Source organism: Ornithorhynchus anatinus, chromosome 1, assembly GCF_004115215.2.
Source record: "Ornithorhynchus anatinus isolate Pmale09 chromosome 1, mOrnAna1.pri.v4, whole genome shotgun sequence".
In the NCBI taxonomy this organism is placed as follows: Eukaryota; Metazoa; Chordata; class Mammalia; order Monotremata; family Ornithorhynchidae; genus Ornithorhynchus; species Ornithorhynchus anatinus.
In genome coordinates this window covers 65,719,517-65,736,628 of record NC_041728.1, presented here as the reverse complement: position 1 = coordinate 65,736,628, position 17,112 = coordinate 65,719,517, and the positions used below count along the sequence as shown (strand labels likewise).

General features: G+C 48.2%; 1 protein-coding gene across 1 annotated transcript in view; it reads right to left on the bottom strand.

The window, feature by feature from the left end:
* Positions 1 to 470, bottom strand: part of ZC3H6 (zinc finger CCCH-type containing 6) — a 58,911-nt gene extending 58,441 nt beyond the window's left edge. Inside the window, exon 1 of the mRNA XM_029058944.1 lies at positions 367 to 470. Coding sequence (XP_028914777.1) covers positions 367 to 452 — 86 coding nt within the window. The 5' untranslated portion in view covers positions 453 to 470. The remainder of the gene's footprint in view (positions 1 to 366) is intronic.
* Between the last annotated feature and the right edge of the window lie 16,642 nt (positions 471 to 17,112).

Here is a 17,112-nt window from a genome sequence, read left to right as displayed (position 1 = left end):
GAGGTTGCACGAGAAGGGGGGGGGGCAAAAATATATATATATATTGAGAGATATTAAGCACCTCCAACCCCCCCTCGACCCCCTCCATCGAGCTGCAACGCAAGTGATGTGGCAGACCTCGGCGCATTTCATGGCACAACCGCCGCCCCCCCCCCCCCCGCCCCCAAACCCCCCCGACTGAAATCATGCACACTGCAACTCCGCCACCAGGCCGCCCTCCCGATTTCCCCCCCCCCCCCTCCCATTGGAAAGCCCTCCCGCCCCAGACAGACGAGGATGAGGATGGTTATTGATCACAGACACATCATCATTTAGCATCCGAGAGAGAGAGAGAGAGAAAGAAATAGAGAATTAGGGTTACTCGACCTTTCGTCCCCTGCATGTTCAGAGTCTGTCATGTTTTGGTCAAGGACGGGGTGGGGGGCTTTGGAGAGGAGGCTCTCAAAGGCCATGAGGCGGGGGGGGGGGAGGAGGAGGGTGGGATGAGGGGGGGGGGGGAATAAAAAATAAAAATCAAAAAGCCGCCCCGAGCAGGTCCTTGGCGCCTGCACTGCGGGGGAGGCCGGTGACCCCGCCACCTGGCTCTTCCCCGGGGGGGGAGGGGGGAGAAGGCGATGGATTTGTGGGGAAAAACTCACGGTTACTTAGTGAGCGACACAGAGAGACACAGAGACTTTTCCCAGTCTATTAACAAGGCCGGGCAGAGGGAGGGAGAGAGAGGAAAAAGGGGGTGGGGGGTGGGGAGGGGGAAGCTTTCACTGCACCCCCTGCCCCAGGGCCGCCCCCACCCCCCCCCGGCGCCGCTCGCTAGGCGCTCTCCGCCGCCGCCGGTGGTGGTGGTCGAGCCTCGGGACCGGGCGGGTGTCGGTGAGGAACACGGGGGTGGGGAGAGGGGCCGTGGCGGCGATTGCGGCGCGCCAACATGGCGGCGCCCCCTCAGACGAGGCGACAAAATGGCGGCGGGAGGGGGACGAGGAAGAAGGAGGGAGGGGGGGGAGGGGAGGGGGGATTCCTCGGCGCGCGCCCGAAGGCCCCGGATGAGGGAGGGCGGCGGCCGCCGATTGGACCAGACGCCTGTCCGTCAGGGGGCGGGGCCGACGTCTCGACGCGCCGGGCGGGGCCGCGCCGCCGGAGGGGTCACGTGCTCGCCGCCCGGGAGGGGGAAAGATGGACGACCGTCATGGCGGCCGAGGGGAGGCCGTCGCCTTCGCCTCAGAGACCACTTTCTCTCTTCCCCCTCTCCCCCCCCCCCGCCCCTGGTAGTTTCGGGGCTTTCGTCGGGCCCTTCCCGCCTCTCTTCTGGGGCCCGACAGACGCGTTTTCCCGCCAGGCTGCGTGGGAGGACGCAGGCTTGGCCACGGGGGAAACGCCCCGAGCTCGCCACCTTGGGCCAAACGTTGCGGCCTCGGGTGACGCACCTGCTGAAAATAAAGCGACTGATTCTCATTTCATTCTGGCGTACTCATTAAGCCCTCACTGGCCTGAACTGACCGCTCCTAGCCGAAATGGCTCCTCTGGCCTAGTCGATCCCCAGCGCCCCTACTATTCATTCATTCATTCATTCAATAGTATTTATTGAGCGCTTGCTATGTGCGGAGCACTGTACTAAGCGCTTGGAATGAACAAGTCGGCAACACATACAGTCCCTGCCGTTTGACGGGCTTACAGTCTAATCGTGGCTCAGTGGAAAGAGCCCGGGCTTGGGAGTCAGAGGTCATGGGTTCGAATGCCGGCTCTGCCCCTTGTCAGCTGGGTGACTTTGGGCAAGTCACTTCACTTCTCGGGGCCTCAGTTCCCTCCTCTGTAAAATGGGGATGAAGACTGGGAGCCCCACGTGGGACAACCGGGATTCCCCTGTGTCTACCCCAGCGCTTAGAACAGTGCTCGGCACATAGGAAGCGCTTAACAAATACCAACATTATTATTATTATTATTATTATTATTATTAAATGTGTGCCAGGCACTTCTCTGGGCCTCAGTGACCTCATCTGTAAAATGGGGATTAAGACTGTGGGCCCCACATGGGACAACCTGAGCGCTACCACTAATAATGGTGGTTTTTAGATGCGTGCCAGGCACTGTGCTGAGCGCTGAACTGACCGCTCCTAACCGAAATGGCTCCTTTGGCCTAGTCGATCCACAGCGCTACTACTACTAATGGTAGTTTTTAAATGTGTGCCAGGCACTTCTCTGGGCCTCAGTTCCCTCATCTGTAAAATGGGGATGAAGACTGTGAGCCCCACGTGGGACAACCTGACTCCCCTGTGTCTATCCCGGCGCTTGAAACAGTGCTCTGCACATAGTAAGCGCTTAACAAATACCAACATTATTACTAATAATGGTGGTTTTTAAAAGTGTGCCAGGCACTGTGCTAAGCGCTGAACTGACCGCTCCAAACTGAAATGGCTCTATTGGCCTAATCTATCCACTGTGCTACTACTATTGGTAGTTTTGAAATGTGTGCCAGGCACTGTGCTAAGCGCTGAACTGACCGCTCCTAACCGAAACGGCTCCATTGGCCTAGTCGATCCACAGCGCTACCACTAATAGTTTTTAAATGTGTGCCAGGCACTGTGCTAAGCACTAAACTGACCGCTCCTAACCGAAATGGCTCCTTTGGCCTAGTCGATCCACAGCGCTACTACTACTAATGGTGGTTTTTAAATGTGTGCCAGGCACTGTGCTAAGCGCTGAACTGACCGCTCCTAACCGAAATGGCTCCATTGGCCTAGTCGATCCACAGCGCTACTACTAATGGTAGTTTTTAAATGCGTGCCGGGCACTGTGCTAAGCGCTGAACTGACTGCTCCTAACCGAAATGGCTCCATTGGCCTAATCGATCCATTCATTCAATCAATCGTATTTATTAAGCGCTTACTATGTGCAGCGCACGGTACTAAGCGCTTGGAATGGACAATTCAACCACGTAGAAAAATCGATGAATTTCTCTGTGCCCCAGTTCTGTTAAATGGGGATTGACTGCGAGCCCCACGTGGGATCGGGAGTGGGTCCAACCCGATCTACCTCAGCATTTCGAACAGTGCTTCACATAGTAAGTGCTTAACAAATGCCATTATTATTAGGACCGAAGCGCTTGGGGGGGAAGTACAATAGAACTAAGTAGTTGAGGTGATTCCAGCTCCCAAGGAATTTCCAATCCAGCCTAGTAGGGTGATCATTTGGATGGAGAGTAAAGGTGGGCCCTTTAAATGTAGGAGAAAATAGACGGGATGGGACAACTGATTGAGAAGCAGTAAGGCCTAGTAATAAAAATGGTATTTGTTAAGCGCTTACTATGTGTCAAGCACTGTTCTAACCGCTGGGGGAGATACAAGGTCATCAGGTTGTCCCACGTGGGGCTCACAGACTTAATCCCCATTTTACAGATGTGGGGACTGAGGCACAGTGAAGTGCTTTGCCCAAAGTCACATAGCTGACAAGTGGCGGAGCCCGGATTGGAGCCCACAAACTCTGACTCCCAAACCCGGGCTCTTTCCGCTCGGCCACGCGTGGGCCTGGGAGTCAGAAGAGCTGGGTTCTAATCCTGGCTCTGCCGCTTGTCTGCTTGGGTGACCCTGGGGGAGTCACATAATTTCTCTGTGCCTCAGTTCTCTGTAAAATGGGCATTAAAACTGGAATCCCATGTGGAAAAGGACTGTGGATTAGCTTGTACCTACCCCAACATTTAGTACGGTGCCTGGCACATAGTAAGTGCTTAAGAAAAACCATAAAAATTTATGGAGATTGAAAACCCTAGACTTTGGGAAACAATTTACCTCAAGGAAATGGTGTTCCTATAGGGTGGACTATTCCAAAGCAGAAAACAGAGAGGTTTGGAAGAAACAAACCTCGAGGCTAGGCCAGTTTTTCCCACTGCCAGGCCTCTGAATTGGACTACAATTCTCTATGAAATTTCCTCGAATCCTTAATACTTTCTCTAGCCCCAAAGCTCTGCTCCTTTGGGCTTTCATTGACTGGCAATAATAACTAACTTGTTTCTTTTGTTGATCTTTTTTTTTTTTATGTGCTGTTAAACGCACCCTGAGGCAGTTGAAGTGGACACAGCTCTGAAAAGTGTAGTAAGTAAATAAGAAACATTTCCTATATTCATGTTACTTAGGATCTTTAGGAACTCTAGTGATGGATATGATCCAGGAACCAAAACGTCACCATGGCTAAGGAAGTACGAGCTCCAACCGAGGATTAATGGTGAAACTTAAGCTAAAAGCTTACCCCACCGCATTTATGTACATACCTTTCAATTATACGTTGAAATTATATACTGTAAATTATTTCTTTATATTAATATGCGTCTCCCCCTCTAGACTGTAAACTCACTGTGGCATTGTCAGCCAAACCTGAAATACTGTAGTCTCCCAAGCACTTAGTACTGTGCTCTGCACAGAGCGAGCACTAAGTAAATACCATTGATTGATTAAAGTGGAGAAGAGGCATCAAAAGGAAGCATAAGATGAAAAGGGAAAAATACCTGGTTTTTTTTGGGGGGGGGGGTTGCTTTTTTTAAGTGTTTATTGACAGCACTCACTCTTTACCAGCATTTATACCAATATAAAACAATCTTGAATTCCCTATGGCTTGTTTCGAGCCCACAGACTGACAGAAGGCAGCCTTATTTCCTTAAAATGGAGCCTAACCAATATTTTTCATCTGTAACAACCGTGCATGGCTCAGTGGAAAGAGCCCGGGCTGGGGAATCAGAGGTCATGGGTTCAAATCCCGGCTCCGCCGCTTGTCAGCTGTGTGACTTTGGGCAAGTCACTTCTCTGGGCCTCAGTTGCCTCATCTCTAAAATGGGGATGAAGACTGTGAGCCCCACGTGGGACAACCTGATCCCCTTGTATCTGCCCCAGTGCTTAGAACAGTGCTTGGCACATAGTAAGCGCTTAACAAATGCCATCATCATCAGAGCGCTTTCTCGGAATGTTCTTTCTAAAAGATTTCCTCACACAAGTTCTTTCTTGGGGAGGTTTAACTAAAAGGGAAAAAAAAGCCTTTTTACACATTACTACAATCTAAATCTGTTCACTGGAGTAGCAGTAACCAAAACCAGATCAACACATTTACGTTACAAAGGTTTGCGTCACGGGGCAGATTAACATGGATAGATTTTAGCCTCAAGAGTACCGGTCACCACCTACTGCGATTGGACCGGAGAAAAAGTGACAGATTGTACCAGTGTGGAAACAGACGAGACAAAAGAGATTCTTGGCAGAATCCTGTACATTTACTCATCTGAAGCAGACATTACCTCATGAAGCTTTTTGCTGAATTTTTAACTTTCTGGTTCTATACTACTACTAATAATTATGTTATCTGTAAAGCACTTACTATGTGCCATCTACTGTACTGAGCGCTGGAGGGGAATACAAGCAATCGAGTTGGACACAGTCCCTATCCCGTGTGGGGCTCAGTCCCCATTTTACAGATGAGGTAACTGAGGGCCAGAGAAGTGAAGTGACTTGCTCAACGTCACACAGCAGACAAGACTGTGAGCCCGTTGTTGGGCAGGGATTGTCTCTATCTGTCGCCGAATTGTACATTCCAAGTGCTTAGTACAGTGCTCAGCACACAGTAAGCGCTCAGTAAATACGATTGAATGAATGAAGTGGCAGAACCGGAATTAGAACCCATGACCTTCTGACTCCCAGGCCCGTGCTCTCTCCACTAGGCCATGCTGCTTCCCCTGCCAACCCCTCACTATGGGCCAAGCTCTTTACTAAGCACGGGGTAGATAAAAGATAATCAGTTCCAAGATGGGGTACACAATGTAACACAGGGTTACACGGATATTGAATCCCCATTTTGCAGATGACGGAATTGGAGGCCCAGGGAAGTGAAGTGACTTGCCCAAGGGCACACAGCAGGCACGTGATGGAGGCGGAATTAGAACCCAGGCCCTCTGGCTCCTAGACCCTCCCTCTTTCGGCTGAGTCGTTTCCCACACTGTACTTTAACCTTATTGTTCTGTGGATTACGCAAGGCAGTCTGTGCGATCCCACAGGGCCATTTGTCAGTATTAATCCTTGCCCCAGCTTGGGAGAAAGTAGAAATCTGGGTTTGACCTGCCTGAGGTAGGTCACCCAGCCGGTTTTCCGTTCCCTACTTGGAGCTCCGTTGTTTGAAAGCAATGTGCTCCTTCCAAGTAACCCTCTCTTTAGGGTCGTTCATTGCAGAAGTACGATAAAGGTGCCTTCGCCTAAAGAGCGAAGTGGGAAAATGATGTGCACTGAGAATATAATATTATTATACTGTAAACTAATCACCAGCAGCAGCCTGGTATTTAAGTGCTGATTACGTGTCAGACACTGGGGCGGCGATGAGCAAATCGGATTGGATGCAGTTCCTGTCCCGCGTAGGGCTCACGGTCTCAATCCCCATTCTACAGATGAGGGAACTGAGACCCGGAGAGGTGAAGTGATTTGCCCAGGGTCACCCAGCAGATCCCCTGGTCTCACGTGGCTCAGTGGAAAGAGCCCAGGCTTGGGAGTCAGAGGTCATGGCTTCGAATCCCGGCTCCACTGCTTGTCAGCTGTGTGACTGTGGGCAAGTCACTTCACTTCTCTGTGCCTCAGTTCCCTCGTCTGTAAAATGGGGATGAAGACTGTGAGCCTCACGTGGGACAACCTGATTACCCTGTACTACCCTACCACTTAGAACAGTGCTCTGCACAGAGTAAGCGCTTAACAAATACCAACATGATTATTATTATTATTACTCCCAGGCCCATGCTCTGTCCACTACGCCGTGCTGTTTCCCAACTTACAATATGAAGGTCCGTGTAAATTGCTGAAGATCTGACCCATTTCAAGGTGTCGAGAAGGCAGTCAGACCTCGTTCCTTGGGCTCTGGCTCATGGATCTCAAGGTGCTTCTGAAATAAGAGACGTTCATTCAGCCTCCTGCTGGGGGCCAGTTTATAGGCTTGAGAATAATAATCACATTTGTTAAAAGTGGAATTGTGCCGATCTCTTGTCACCGCTTCTGTCCCTTGGTATCGCTATTTCTTTCTTTCTATCTTCTTCTCAGCCCTCGATGTATTTCTCCATCATAGTTTTTGCCTCTTTTCTGGTTTTATTTCTCTGTTTCTCTGTGTTTAGAGAAGCAGTGTGGTCTAGTGGAAAGAGCTCGGGCCTGGGAGTCAGAGGACCTTGGGTTCTAGCGCTGACTCCTCCACTTACCTGCTGTGTGAACTTGGGTAAGTCACATCGTTTGTCTGCGCCTCAGTTCCCTCATTGGCAGAATGGGGATCCGGTACATGTTCTTCCTCCTACTTAGACTGTGAGTCTTATTATCTTGTATCTACCCCACTGCTTAGTACAGTGTTTGGCACATGGTAAGTGCTTAACCAATACCACCGTGATCTTTGTTGCTTTTGGAGGGGACATCGTTCTCAAACCGTCTGCCATTTTCAACCTTCTCTTTCATTCATTCATTCAATCGTATTTATTGAGCGCTTACTGTGTGCAGAGCACTGTACTAAGCGCTTAGGATGAACAGTTAGGCAACAGATAGAGATAATCCCTGCCCAACAACGGGCTCACAGTCTAAACGGGGGAGACAAACAACAAAACAGAACAAAACAAAACAAGTAGTTAGGCGTCAATACCATCAAGATAAATAGAATCATAGATATATCCATATTAACAAAATAAATAGAGTAATAAATAATATATACAAATAGGCACAAGTGCTATGGGGAGGGGATTATTGCTATTGTTCTTGTCTGTCCGTCTCCCCCCGATTAGACTGTAAGTCCGTCAAAGGGCAGGGACTGTCTCTATCTGTTACCAATTTGTACATTCCAAGCGCTTAGTACAGTGCTCTGCACATAGTAAGTTACTCAATAAATATTATTGAATGAATGAAAGGGGGAAGAGCAGAGGGCGGGAGAAGGGGGAATGGGGAGGGGAGGAGGAGCCGAGGGAAAGGGAGGGCTCATTCTGGGAAGGCCTCTTGGAGGAGGTGAGCTCTCCATAGGGCTTTGAAGAGGGGAAGAGAGTTTCTCTGTCTGTCTCTATATATATCCCTAACCACGTCTGTCTCTTTCCAGCTGTCAACCTCCAACATGGTTTCTACCTCTGGGTTTTATCTCCGTCTCTATCCCTTTCTATATCTCTCCTCGTATCTGTGTCTCATTATCTCTGATTCTCTGTCTTTGCCTCCCTGTGGGAGCTCACCTCCTCCAGGAGGCCTTCCCGGACTAAGCCCCCCTTTTCCTCCGCTCCCCCCCCCCATCACCCCGACTCACTCCCTTTGCTCTTCGCCCCTGCCCCACAGCATTTGTGTATATTTGTACATATTTATAATTCTTTTTATTTTTATTAGAAATAATTCTCTTTATTTATAATGATGCTACTGATCCCTCTTTACCTGTTTTGATGTCTGTCTCCCCCCCTTCTAGACTGTGACCTGGTTGTGGGCAGAGATTTTCTCCATTTGTTGCTGAATTGTACTTTCCAATCACTTATTTCAGTGCTCTGCACACAGTAAGCACTCAGTCAGTACAATTGAATGAGTGACTGAATGTTTCTAAGACCCCCCAACTGCCTCTTTTGCTCTCTTTGTCTGTCTGTTGGTTTTTTCTCCTGCTGTATCTCGGGGTGTATCCTTCTCCCTCACCGTCTTACTGTCCGACTCTTTTCTCGGACATTGTGGTTATCTGGTTGAGGCTCTCTAGTCTCTGAATTTCTGAATTTATAGGTTTATAGAGAGAGCGATATATAACCAGATAAATACTCATATAGATAAAGATATGTCTTTATCTCTACATATATTTCTGTGTTTTCCCCTCATCTTCTCCCGGATTTCTGAACCTCTTTAAAAGGTCGCACTTTTGCCGTGTCTTTGACTTGCTGCACTTCTCTAGTTCCCCACTGTCCTTTAGTTACGGCTCTTTTGCATTAGACTGTTTTTGCTCAAAGACATTTTAGAAGCGTCAGTGAAGGGCTTTTCGGCTCTTTGCTTCCCTTTATGAAAATGGAGCATGATCTATTTAAATTTGTAAATTTTTGGCAGTGATCAGAGGATTAATTAAATATAGCAGCACGTCTTCACAGTGTTATCAAACGGCAAATTTAATTACGAGGTCTTCTTTTTTTATGGTACTTGTTAAGTGCTTACTATATGCCAGGCCCTGAACTAAGCGCTGGGGTAGGTACAAGGTAATGGACATAGTCCCTCTCCCACATAGGGCCCACCGTCTTAATCTCCATTTTATAGATGAGGTAACTGAGGCACAGAGTAAAGTGACTGGCCCAAGGTCACACAACAGGCAAGTGGCGGAGCCGAGATTAGAACCTCGGTCCTCTGACTCCCAGGCCCGCGCTCGTTCCACGAGGCCCACGCTGCTTCTCTGTATGCTACAGCTCCATGACTAATGGAATTAAACATGAGTTCCTCCCTCTTGTTAAATGATTTAAGTATGCCTCGTGAAATCTTTAGTGTAGAGGAAGGCTTTGAGTAGAATCACTTGGTTCAGAGGGGGTCAATTCTTGTTCATCCCCTATTCTGTACCTGAAGAAAAATCTCTCATTGCTGGGTGTTCTTTCCTCCGATAACCATACCATCTTATTGAAAGAAAACCAACACCTTTTCAGATTTGACGATCATCAAATGTTAATATTTTTCGCAATTGCCTCCAGCACTAAATTATCTATCATGCTTCACTGATTCGCCTTGACCAACCTCCTTGCCCCTGCCATATTTTTGGCAAGAGGCTGCTCTCCTTTTTCCACTTATTTTGTTGTCTAAATGTTCCTGCCAATCTTTATAGTTGAAGGCTATTCCCTGAACCTTAGTTATTCTGGTGGTGACAAGACTGGGGCAAGTCTTGTCGGAGAAAGCCAGATCTACTTGCAAGATTAACTTGTATCTGCCCCAGTGCCTAGTACAGTGCCTGGCACATAGAAAGAGAAGCGGTGTGGGCTAGTGGATAGAGCAGGGGCCTGGGAATGAGAAGGTGCATATAGTTAGGGCTCAAAAAAAAAAGTTAATTGGTTGATGGTTAATCCCAAATCTGCCACTTGTGTGACCTTGGGCAAGTCACTTCACTTCTTTGGGCCTCAGTTCCCTCATCTGTAAAATGGGGATGAAGACTGTGTGCACCACATGGAAAAGACGTGGACTATGTCCAACCCAGTTTGCTTGTTTCCACCTTACCGCTTGGTCCAGTGCCTGGCACATAGTAAGCACTTAATAAATACCACCTATCATTATTATTATTATGCACTTAACAGATGTCATAAAAAAGCTAGCTTTGGGCTGCATTCATTCAGATAACCAGCTTTTTCTTCCAATGCTGGAGGGTGGAAAACACATTAGATTCAGGCTTTAATAGTAATAAAGGTGGTATTTGTTAAACGCTATTTGCCGCACACTGTAATAAGCGCTAGGGCGGATACAAGCAAATTGGGTGGGACACAATCCATGTCTCTCCCCTGTGGGGCTCTCAGCCTTAATCCCCATTTTACAAGATTTACAAGATACAAGATAAGCGAGGCAGAAACAGTCCCTGTACCACGTGCGGCTCACAGTCTAAGGGGGAGAACAGACCTTTCATTCCTATTTATGCTGGAGAAACGGAGGCAAAAAAAAAAGTGAAGTAATGTAATGTTGGTATTTGTTAAGCGCTTACTATGTGCCGACCACTGTTCTAAGTGCTGGGGTAGATACAGGGTCATCAGGTTGTCCCACGTGAGGCTCACAGTCTGAATCCCCATTTTACAAATGAGGGAACTGAGGCACCGAGAAGTGAAGTGATTTGCCCACCGTCACACAGCAGGCAAGTGGTGGAGGCAGGATTAGAACCCAGGTCCTTTAGACCCCCAGGTTCATGCTTTCTCTGCTGGGCCACACTTCCGCTTCAAGCCTTATTCATTTTTTTTATGGCATTGTTAAGCGCTTACTCTGTCTCAAACCTGGCTCTAAGTTCTGAGGTAGATACAAGGTTGTAAGATCATTATGGGCAGGGAATGTGTCTGCTAATTCTGTTGTACTCTCCCAAGTGCTTAGTATACAGTAAGTGATCAATAAATACCATTGATTAATTGACACGGTCCCAGACCCACACAGAGCTCAGTCTAAGTAGGAGGGAGAACAGGAGAACTGGGGCATAGAAAAGTTAAATGACTTGCCCAAGGTCACACAGTAAGCAACTGGCAGAGCCGGATAAGAATAATAACGTTGGTATTTGTAAAGCTCTTACTATGTGCCGAGCACTGTTCCAAGCACTGGGGTAGATGCAGGGTCATCAGGTTGTCCCACGTGAGGCTCACAGTCTTAATCTCCATTTTACAGATGAGGGAACTGAGGCACCGAGAAGTTAAGTGACTTGCCCAAAATCACAGAGCTGACAGGTGGCAGAGCGGGATTAGAACCCGGTTCCTCTGACTCCCAGGCCCGTGCTCTTTCCACTAGGCCATGCTGCCTAGTGGAAACCTCCACTATCCAAACCACCTCCTACCTCCTACCCAAACCCTGTCCTCCCTCTGACTTTTCCATCACTGTAGACGGCACCACCGTCCTTCCTGCCTGTAATCTCGGCGTCATCCTTGACTCCTCTCTGTCATCCAACCCACATATTCAATCCGTCACTAAATCCTGTCGGTCCCATCTTCACCGCATCACTCAAATCCACCCTCTCCTCTCCATCCAAACTGCTCCCACGTTGATACGATCACTCGTCCTCTCCCACCCGGATGACTGCTTCAGCCTCCTTGCTGACCTCGCAGCCTCCTGTCTCTCCACGCTCCAGTCCGTACTTCGCTCTGCTGCCCGGATCATTTTTCTCCAGAAATGCTCAGGACACGTCTCCCCCGTCCTCAGGAAGCTCCAGTGGTTGCCCATCCACCTTCGCATCAAACAAAAAACTCCTCACCATTGGCTTTAAAGCAGTCCATCACCTTGTCCCCTCCTACCTCACCTCACTTCTCTCCTACTACAACCCAGCCCGCACTCTTGGCTCCGCCAATGCCGACCTTCTCACTGTGCCTCCATCTCGCCTGTCTCGCCGCCGACCCCTCGCCCACGTCCTGCCTCTGGCCTGAAACGCCCTCCCTCCTCACATCTGACAGACGGTTATTCTCCCCCCGCACCTTCAAAGCCCTATTGAAGTTCCATCTCCTCGTCAAAGAAAGCCAAATTGCAAGATTAACTTGTATCTCCCCCAGGATTGATGTACTGATGTCCGTTCCCTTCTTTCCTCTTAAAGAAGGGTACATAGCCCTTATCCTCCCACTCTCTACGTTAACTGTCTCCCAGCTTCACTGCAATCTACTCAAGGACGGGAAGTAGGTCTTTTGCTTCTTTGGAATGTATCACAACAACCTAGATCAGTACTCTGCACACAGTGTGTTCCCAATAAACACTGGGACCTGCTATTGATGCGAGTGGAAAGCAGGAAGGATATACCATTCCACTTGGACTCCTAGGCCCGTGCCTTATCCATTTGGTTACACTGCAGAAGCAGCGTGGCTTAGTGGAAAGAGCCTGGGCTTGGGAGTCAGAGGTCTTGAGTTCAAATCCCAGATCTGCCACTTGTCAGCTGTGTGACTGTGGGCAAGTCACTTCACTTCTCTGTGCCTCAGTTACCTCATCTGTAAAATGGGGATTAACTGTGAGCCTCATGTGGGACAACTGATTACCCTGAACCTACCCCAGCACTTAGAACAGTGCTGTGCACATAGTAAGCACTTAACAAATACCAACATTATTATTCTGTTACTTTTCCTCAGGGGGAATCCAAGACCATTCACCTTTCTAGTAGTAATAATATTTATTAAGAACTTGTGCAGAGCACTGTACTGAGCATTGGAAGAGAATACAAAGGTGGGCATTTGACACAATCCCTGACCCTCCAGGGGCTCACAATCTAAAAATAATAATAGCAATAATTGTCACCTCATCTGTAAAATGGGGATTGAGACTCTGAGCCCCACATGGGACATGGACTGTGTCCAGCATCATTTGCTTGTATCCACCCTGGCACTTAGTACAGTATCTGGCACATAATAAGCGCTTAAGAAATACTAATATTATTATTACTATAGCAATTTGTATAAAAAATGTCAACGACAGGGATATCTTCTAACCAACTAACCAACTACCTCTTCCGCAGCTAAACCCTCTTCTCCCCCCTTTCCCTCTCCTGTCCCACCCCCTCAGCACTGTACTCGTCCGCTCAACTGTATATATCTTTTTCACCCTATTTATTTTGTTTATTTTGTTTAATGAGATGTACATCACCCTGATTCTATTTAGTTGCCATTGTTTTGATGAGATGTTCTTCCCCTTGACTCTATTTATTGCCATTGTTCTTGTCTGCTCGTCTCCCCCGATTAGACCGTAAGCCTGTCAAAGGGCAGGGACTGTCTCCATCTGTTGCCGACTTGTACATTCCAAGCGCTTAGTACAGTGCTCTGAACATATTAAGCGTTCAATAAATACTATTGAATGAATGAATGAATGAATGAATGAATACCTGGTAACCGTTAATTGCCATTGACTCGGTAGCTACTATAGCACAATTTTCCCATAATATAATGTTCTTATAGGATACCCCCCTCATTACATGAGAAATCACTGTAGGTGTTTACATTTGAATCTGACATTACAGTGATCTAAACCGTAGCTGTTCATTTTGTTTTCAGAGTGAAAAAAACAACACACAAACTAATTATTTCCAGGAAAACCTCAGATGAGTTTTTCATGACTTATGTCCCTCCAGGGAAATGAGCAATAATAATTGAAATAATCCCATTGGGAAGAGAGCGATGGCTTTATTCAGGTTGCTTAATTAGTCATTCCAATTTCAGCTTTTTCCCCGGTGTCCTCAGAATATAGAAAGCACCAGGGTAATCTTAAATACCGTAGGAATGGTTAATAATAATAATGTTGGCATTTGTTAAGCGCTTACTATGTGCAGAGCACTGTTCTAAGCGCTGGGGTAGACACAGGGGAAAGTGAAAATAACAGGGAAGATGAAACAATGCCAACTCCCCAGTTGTCAACATTTCTACGGTTATTACTGGCCGAGCACTGGTCTTCAATTTAATTAATAATAGTGGTATGTGTGAAGCAGCATGGCCTAGTGGCTAGAGCACGGGCCTGGGAGTCAGAAAGACCTGGGTTCTAATCCTGCTCTGCCACTCGTCTGCTGTATGATCTTGGAGGAGTCACTTCACTTCTCTGGGCCTCAGTGACCTCATCTGTAAAATGGAGATTAACACCGTGAGCCCCATGTGGGACAGGAACTGTGTCCAACCTGATTACCTTGTGCCTACTCCAGTGCTTAGAACAGCGCCTGGCACATAGCAAGCACTTAATACCATCATCGTTATTATTATTGTTTAAGTGCTTATAATGTGCTATGAACTCTGCTAAGCACTGGGTAGATACAACCCAGCAGCACAGCGCTTGTGCACATATTCCTCTACTCTGGTCCTTCCCGTATCGGTAATTTATGTTTATGCCTGTTTCCCCCTCTAGACTGAAAGCTGCTTGAGGGAAGGACTCAATACTATTGTACTTTATTCTTCCAAAAGCTTACTAAAGTTCTCTGCACACGGCAGGGGCTCATAAATACTCCTGATCAAGCCTTTCTCACATGGGGCTCTAAGTCTAAGGAGGATAGCAAATCATACCACTGGCTCATCAGATGGGCTAAGGCTCTGGGAAAATGGAGATAATAATAATTACGGCATTTGTCAGGCGCTTACTATGTGCCAGGCACTGTTCTAAGCGCTGGGGTAGATACAAGCAAATCAGGTTGGGCACAGTCCCTGTCCCACATGGGGCTCATAGTCTCAGTCCCCATTTTACAAATGTGGTGACTGAGGCACAGAGAAGTGAAGTGATTTGCCCGAGGTCACACAGCAGACAAGTGGCAGAGTCAACCGCTCCTTCTCCAATGGCTTCTTCCTCATGCCTCCCCCATCCTAAAAAAACCTGTGCTTGACCCCACAGCCCCCTCCCGTTATCGCCCCATCCCCCTCCTTCCTTTCCTTTCCAGTCTCCTTGAGGGATTCATCTACAGTGACCGCCTCAAATTCCTCTCCCTCAGCGCTCCCCTGGACCCCTCAAATCTGGCTTCCGCCCCTTCACTCCACTGAAACCTCCCTTTTAATGATCTCCTCCTTGCCAAATCCAACGGCTCCTACTCCATCCTGATCCTCCTCGACCTCTCGGCTGCCTTTGACTCTGTGGACCATCCCCATCTCCTCGATACGTTATCCAACCTTGGCTTCACTGACTCCGTCCTCTCCTGGTTCTCCTCTTATCTCTCTGGCCGTTCATTCTCAGTCTTTCGCCGGCTCTTCCTCCACCTCCCATCCCCTAACTGTGGGGGTCCCTCAAGGTTCAGTTCTTGGTCTCCTATTCTCCATCTAAAGTCACTCCCTTGGTGAATATATTTGCTCCCACAGCTTCAACTACCACCTCTATGTGGATGACACCCAAATTTACCTCTCCTCCCCTGTTCTGTCTCCCTCCCACCAGGCTCACATCTCCTCCTGCCTTTAGGATGTCTTTACTTGGATATCCTCCCGCCTCCTCAAACTCAACATATCCAAGACTGAGCTCCTCGTCTTCCCTCCCAAACCCTGTCCTCACCCTGACTTTCCCATCACTATTGGCGGCACAACCATCCTTCCCGTCTCACAAGCCCACAACCTTGGCGTTATCCTTGACTCCTTTCTCTCTAATTCATCCCACACATCCAATCCGTCGCCAAATCCTGTTGGTCTCACCTTCACAGCATCGCCACGATCCGCCCTCTCCTCTCCATCCAAATCGCTACCACGTTAGTACAATCGCTCATCCTATCCCGACTGAATTACTGCATCAGCCCCCTTGTTGACCGCCCAACCTCCTGCCTCTCCCCACTTCAGTCCATACTTCACTCCGCTGCCTGGATTATCTTTCTACAGAAATGCTCAGAGTGTGTCACCCCCGCTCCTTAAAAATCTTCACTGGTTGCCTAGCCACTTCGGTATCAAGCAAAAACTCCTCACTCTTGGCTTTAAAGCTCTCCATCCATCACCTTGCCCCTTCTTACCCCGCCTCCCTTCTCTCCTTCTCCCTCCCAGCCCTCTGGTGCCATCAACTCTCTCACTGCGCCTCCATTCTATTTATTGCTATTGTTTTTGTCTGTCCGTCTCCCCCGATTAGACTGTAAGCCCGTCAAAGGGCAGGGACTGTCTCTGTTACCGATTTGTACATTCCAAGCGCTTAGTACAGTGCTCTGCACATAGTAAATGCTCAATAAATACTGTTGAATGAATGAATGAATGAATCTTGCCTCCATCCCCTGGTCCACGTCCTACCTCTGGTCTGGAACCCCCTCCCTCCTCAAATCCTCCAGACAATCGCTCTTCCCCCCTTCAAAGCCCTATTGAAGGCACACCTCCTCCAAGAGGCCTTCCCAGACTAAGTCCCCAGAAGGTTCGGCCAAAAGGCAGAGGATTTCAACTCCCATTCCTTTCCGCATCACTCGCTCCCTTTGGTCTTCCCTCTCTGCCCCACAGCCCTTGTGTATATATGCACATATCTATAATTCTATTTATATTGATGCCTGTTTACTTGTATTGATGTCTGTCTCCCCCCTAGACTGTGAGCCCATTGTGGACAGGGATTGTCACTCTTTATTGCTGAATTGTACTTTCCAAGTGCTTAGTGCCTCAGTTCCCTCATCTGTAAAATGGGGATTAAGACTGTGAGCCCCACGTGGGACAACCTGATTCCCCTATGTCTACCCCAGCGCTTAGAACAGTGCTCGGCACATAGTAAGCGCTTAACAAATACCAACATTATTATTATTCTGCGCACAGTAAGTGCTCAATAAATACGATTGAATGAATGAGGTAACTGAGGCCCAGTGAAGTGACTTGTCCAAGTGGCTGAGTGTGATGATGATGATACCGGTATTTGTTAAGTTGAGAAGCAGCGTGGCTCAGTGGAAAGAGCACGGGCTTTGGAGTCAGGGCTCATGAGTTCGAATCCCAGCTCTGCCACTTGTCGGCTGTGTGACTGTGGGCAAGTCACTTAACTTCTCTGTGCCTCAGTTCCCTCATCTGTAAAATGGGGATTAAGATTGTGA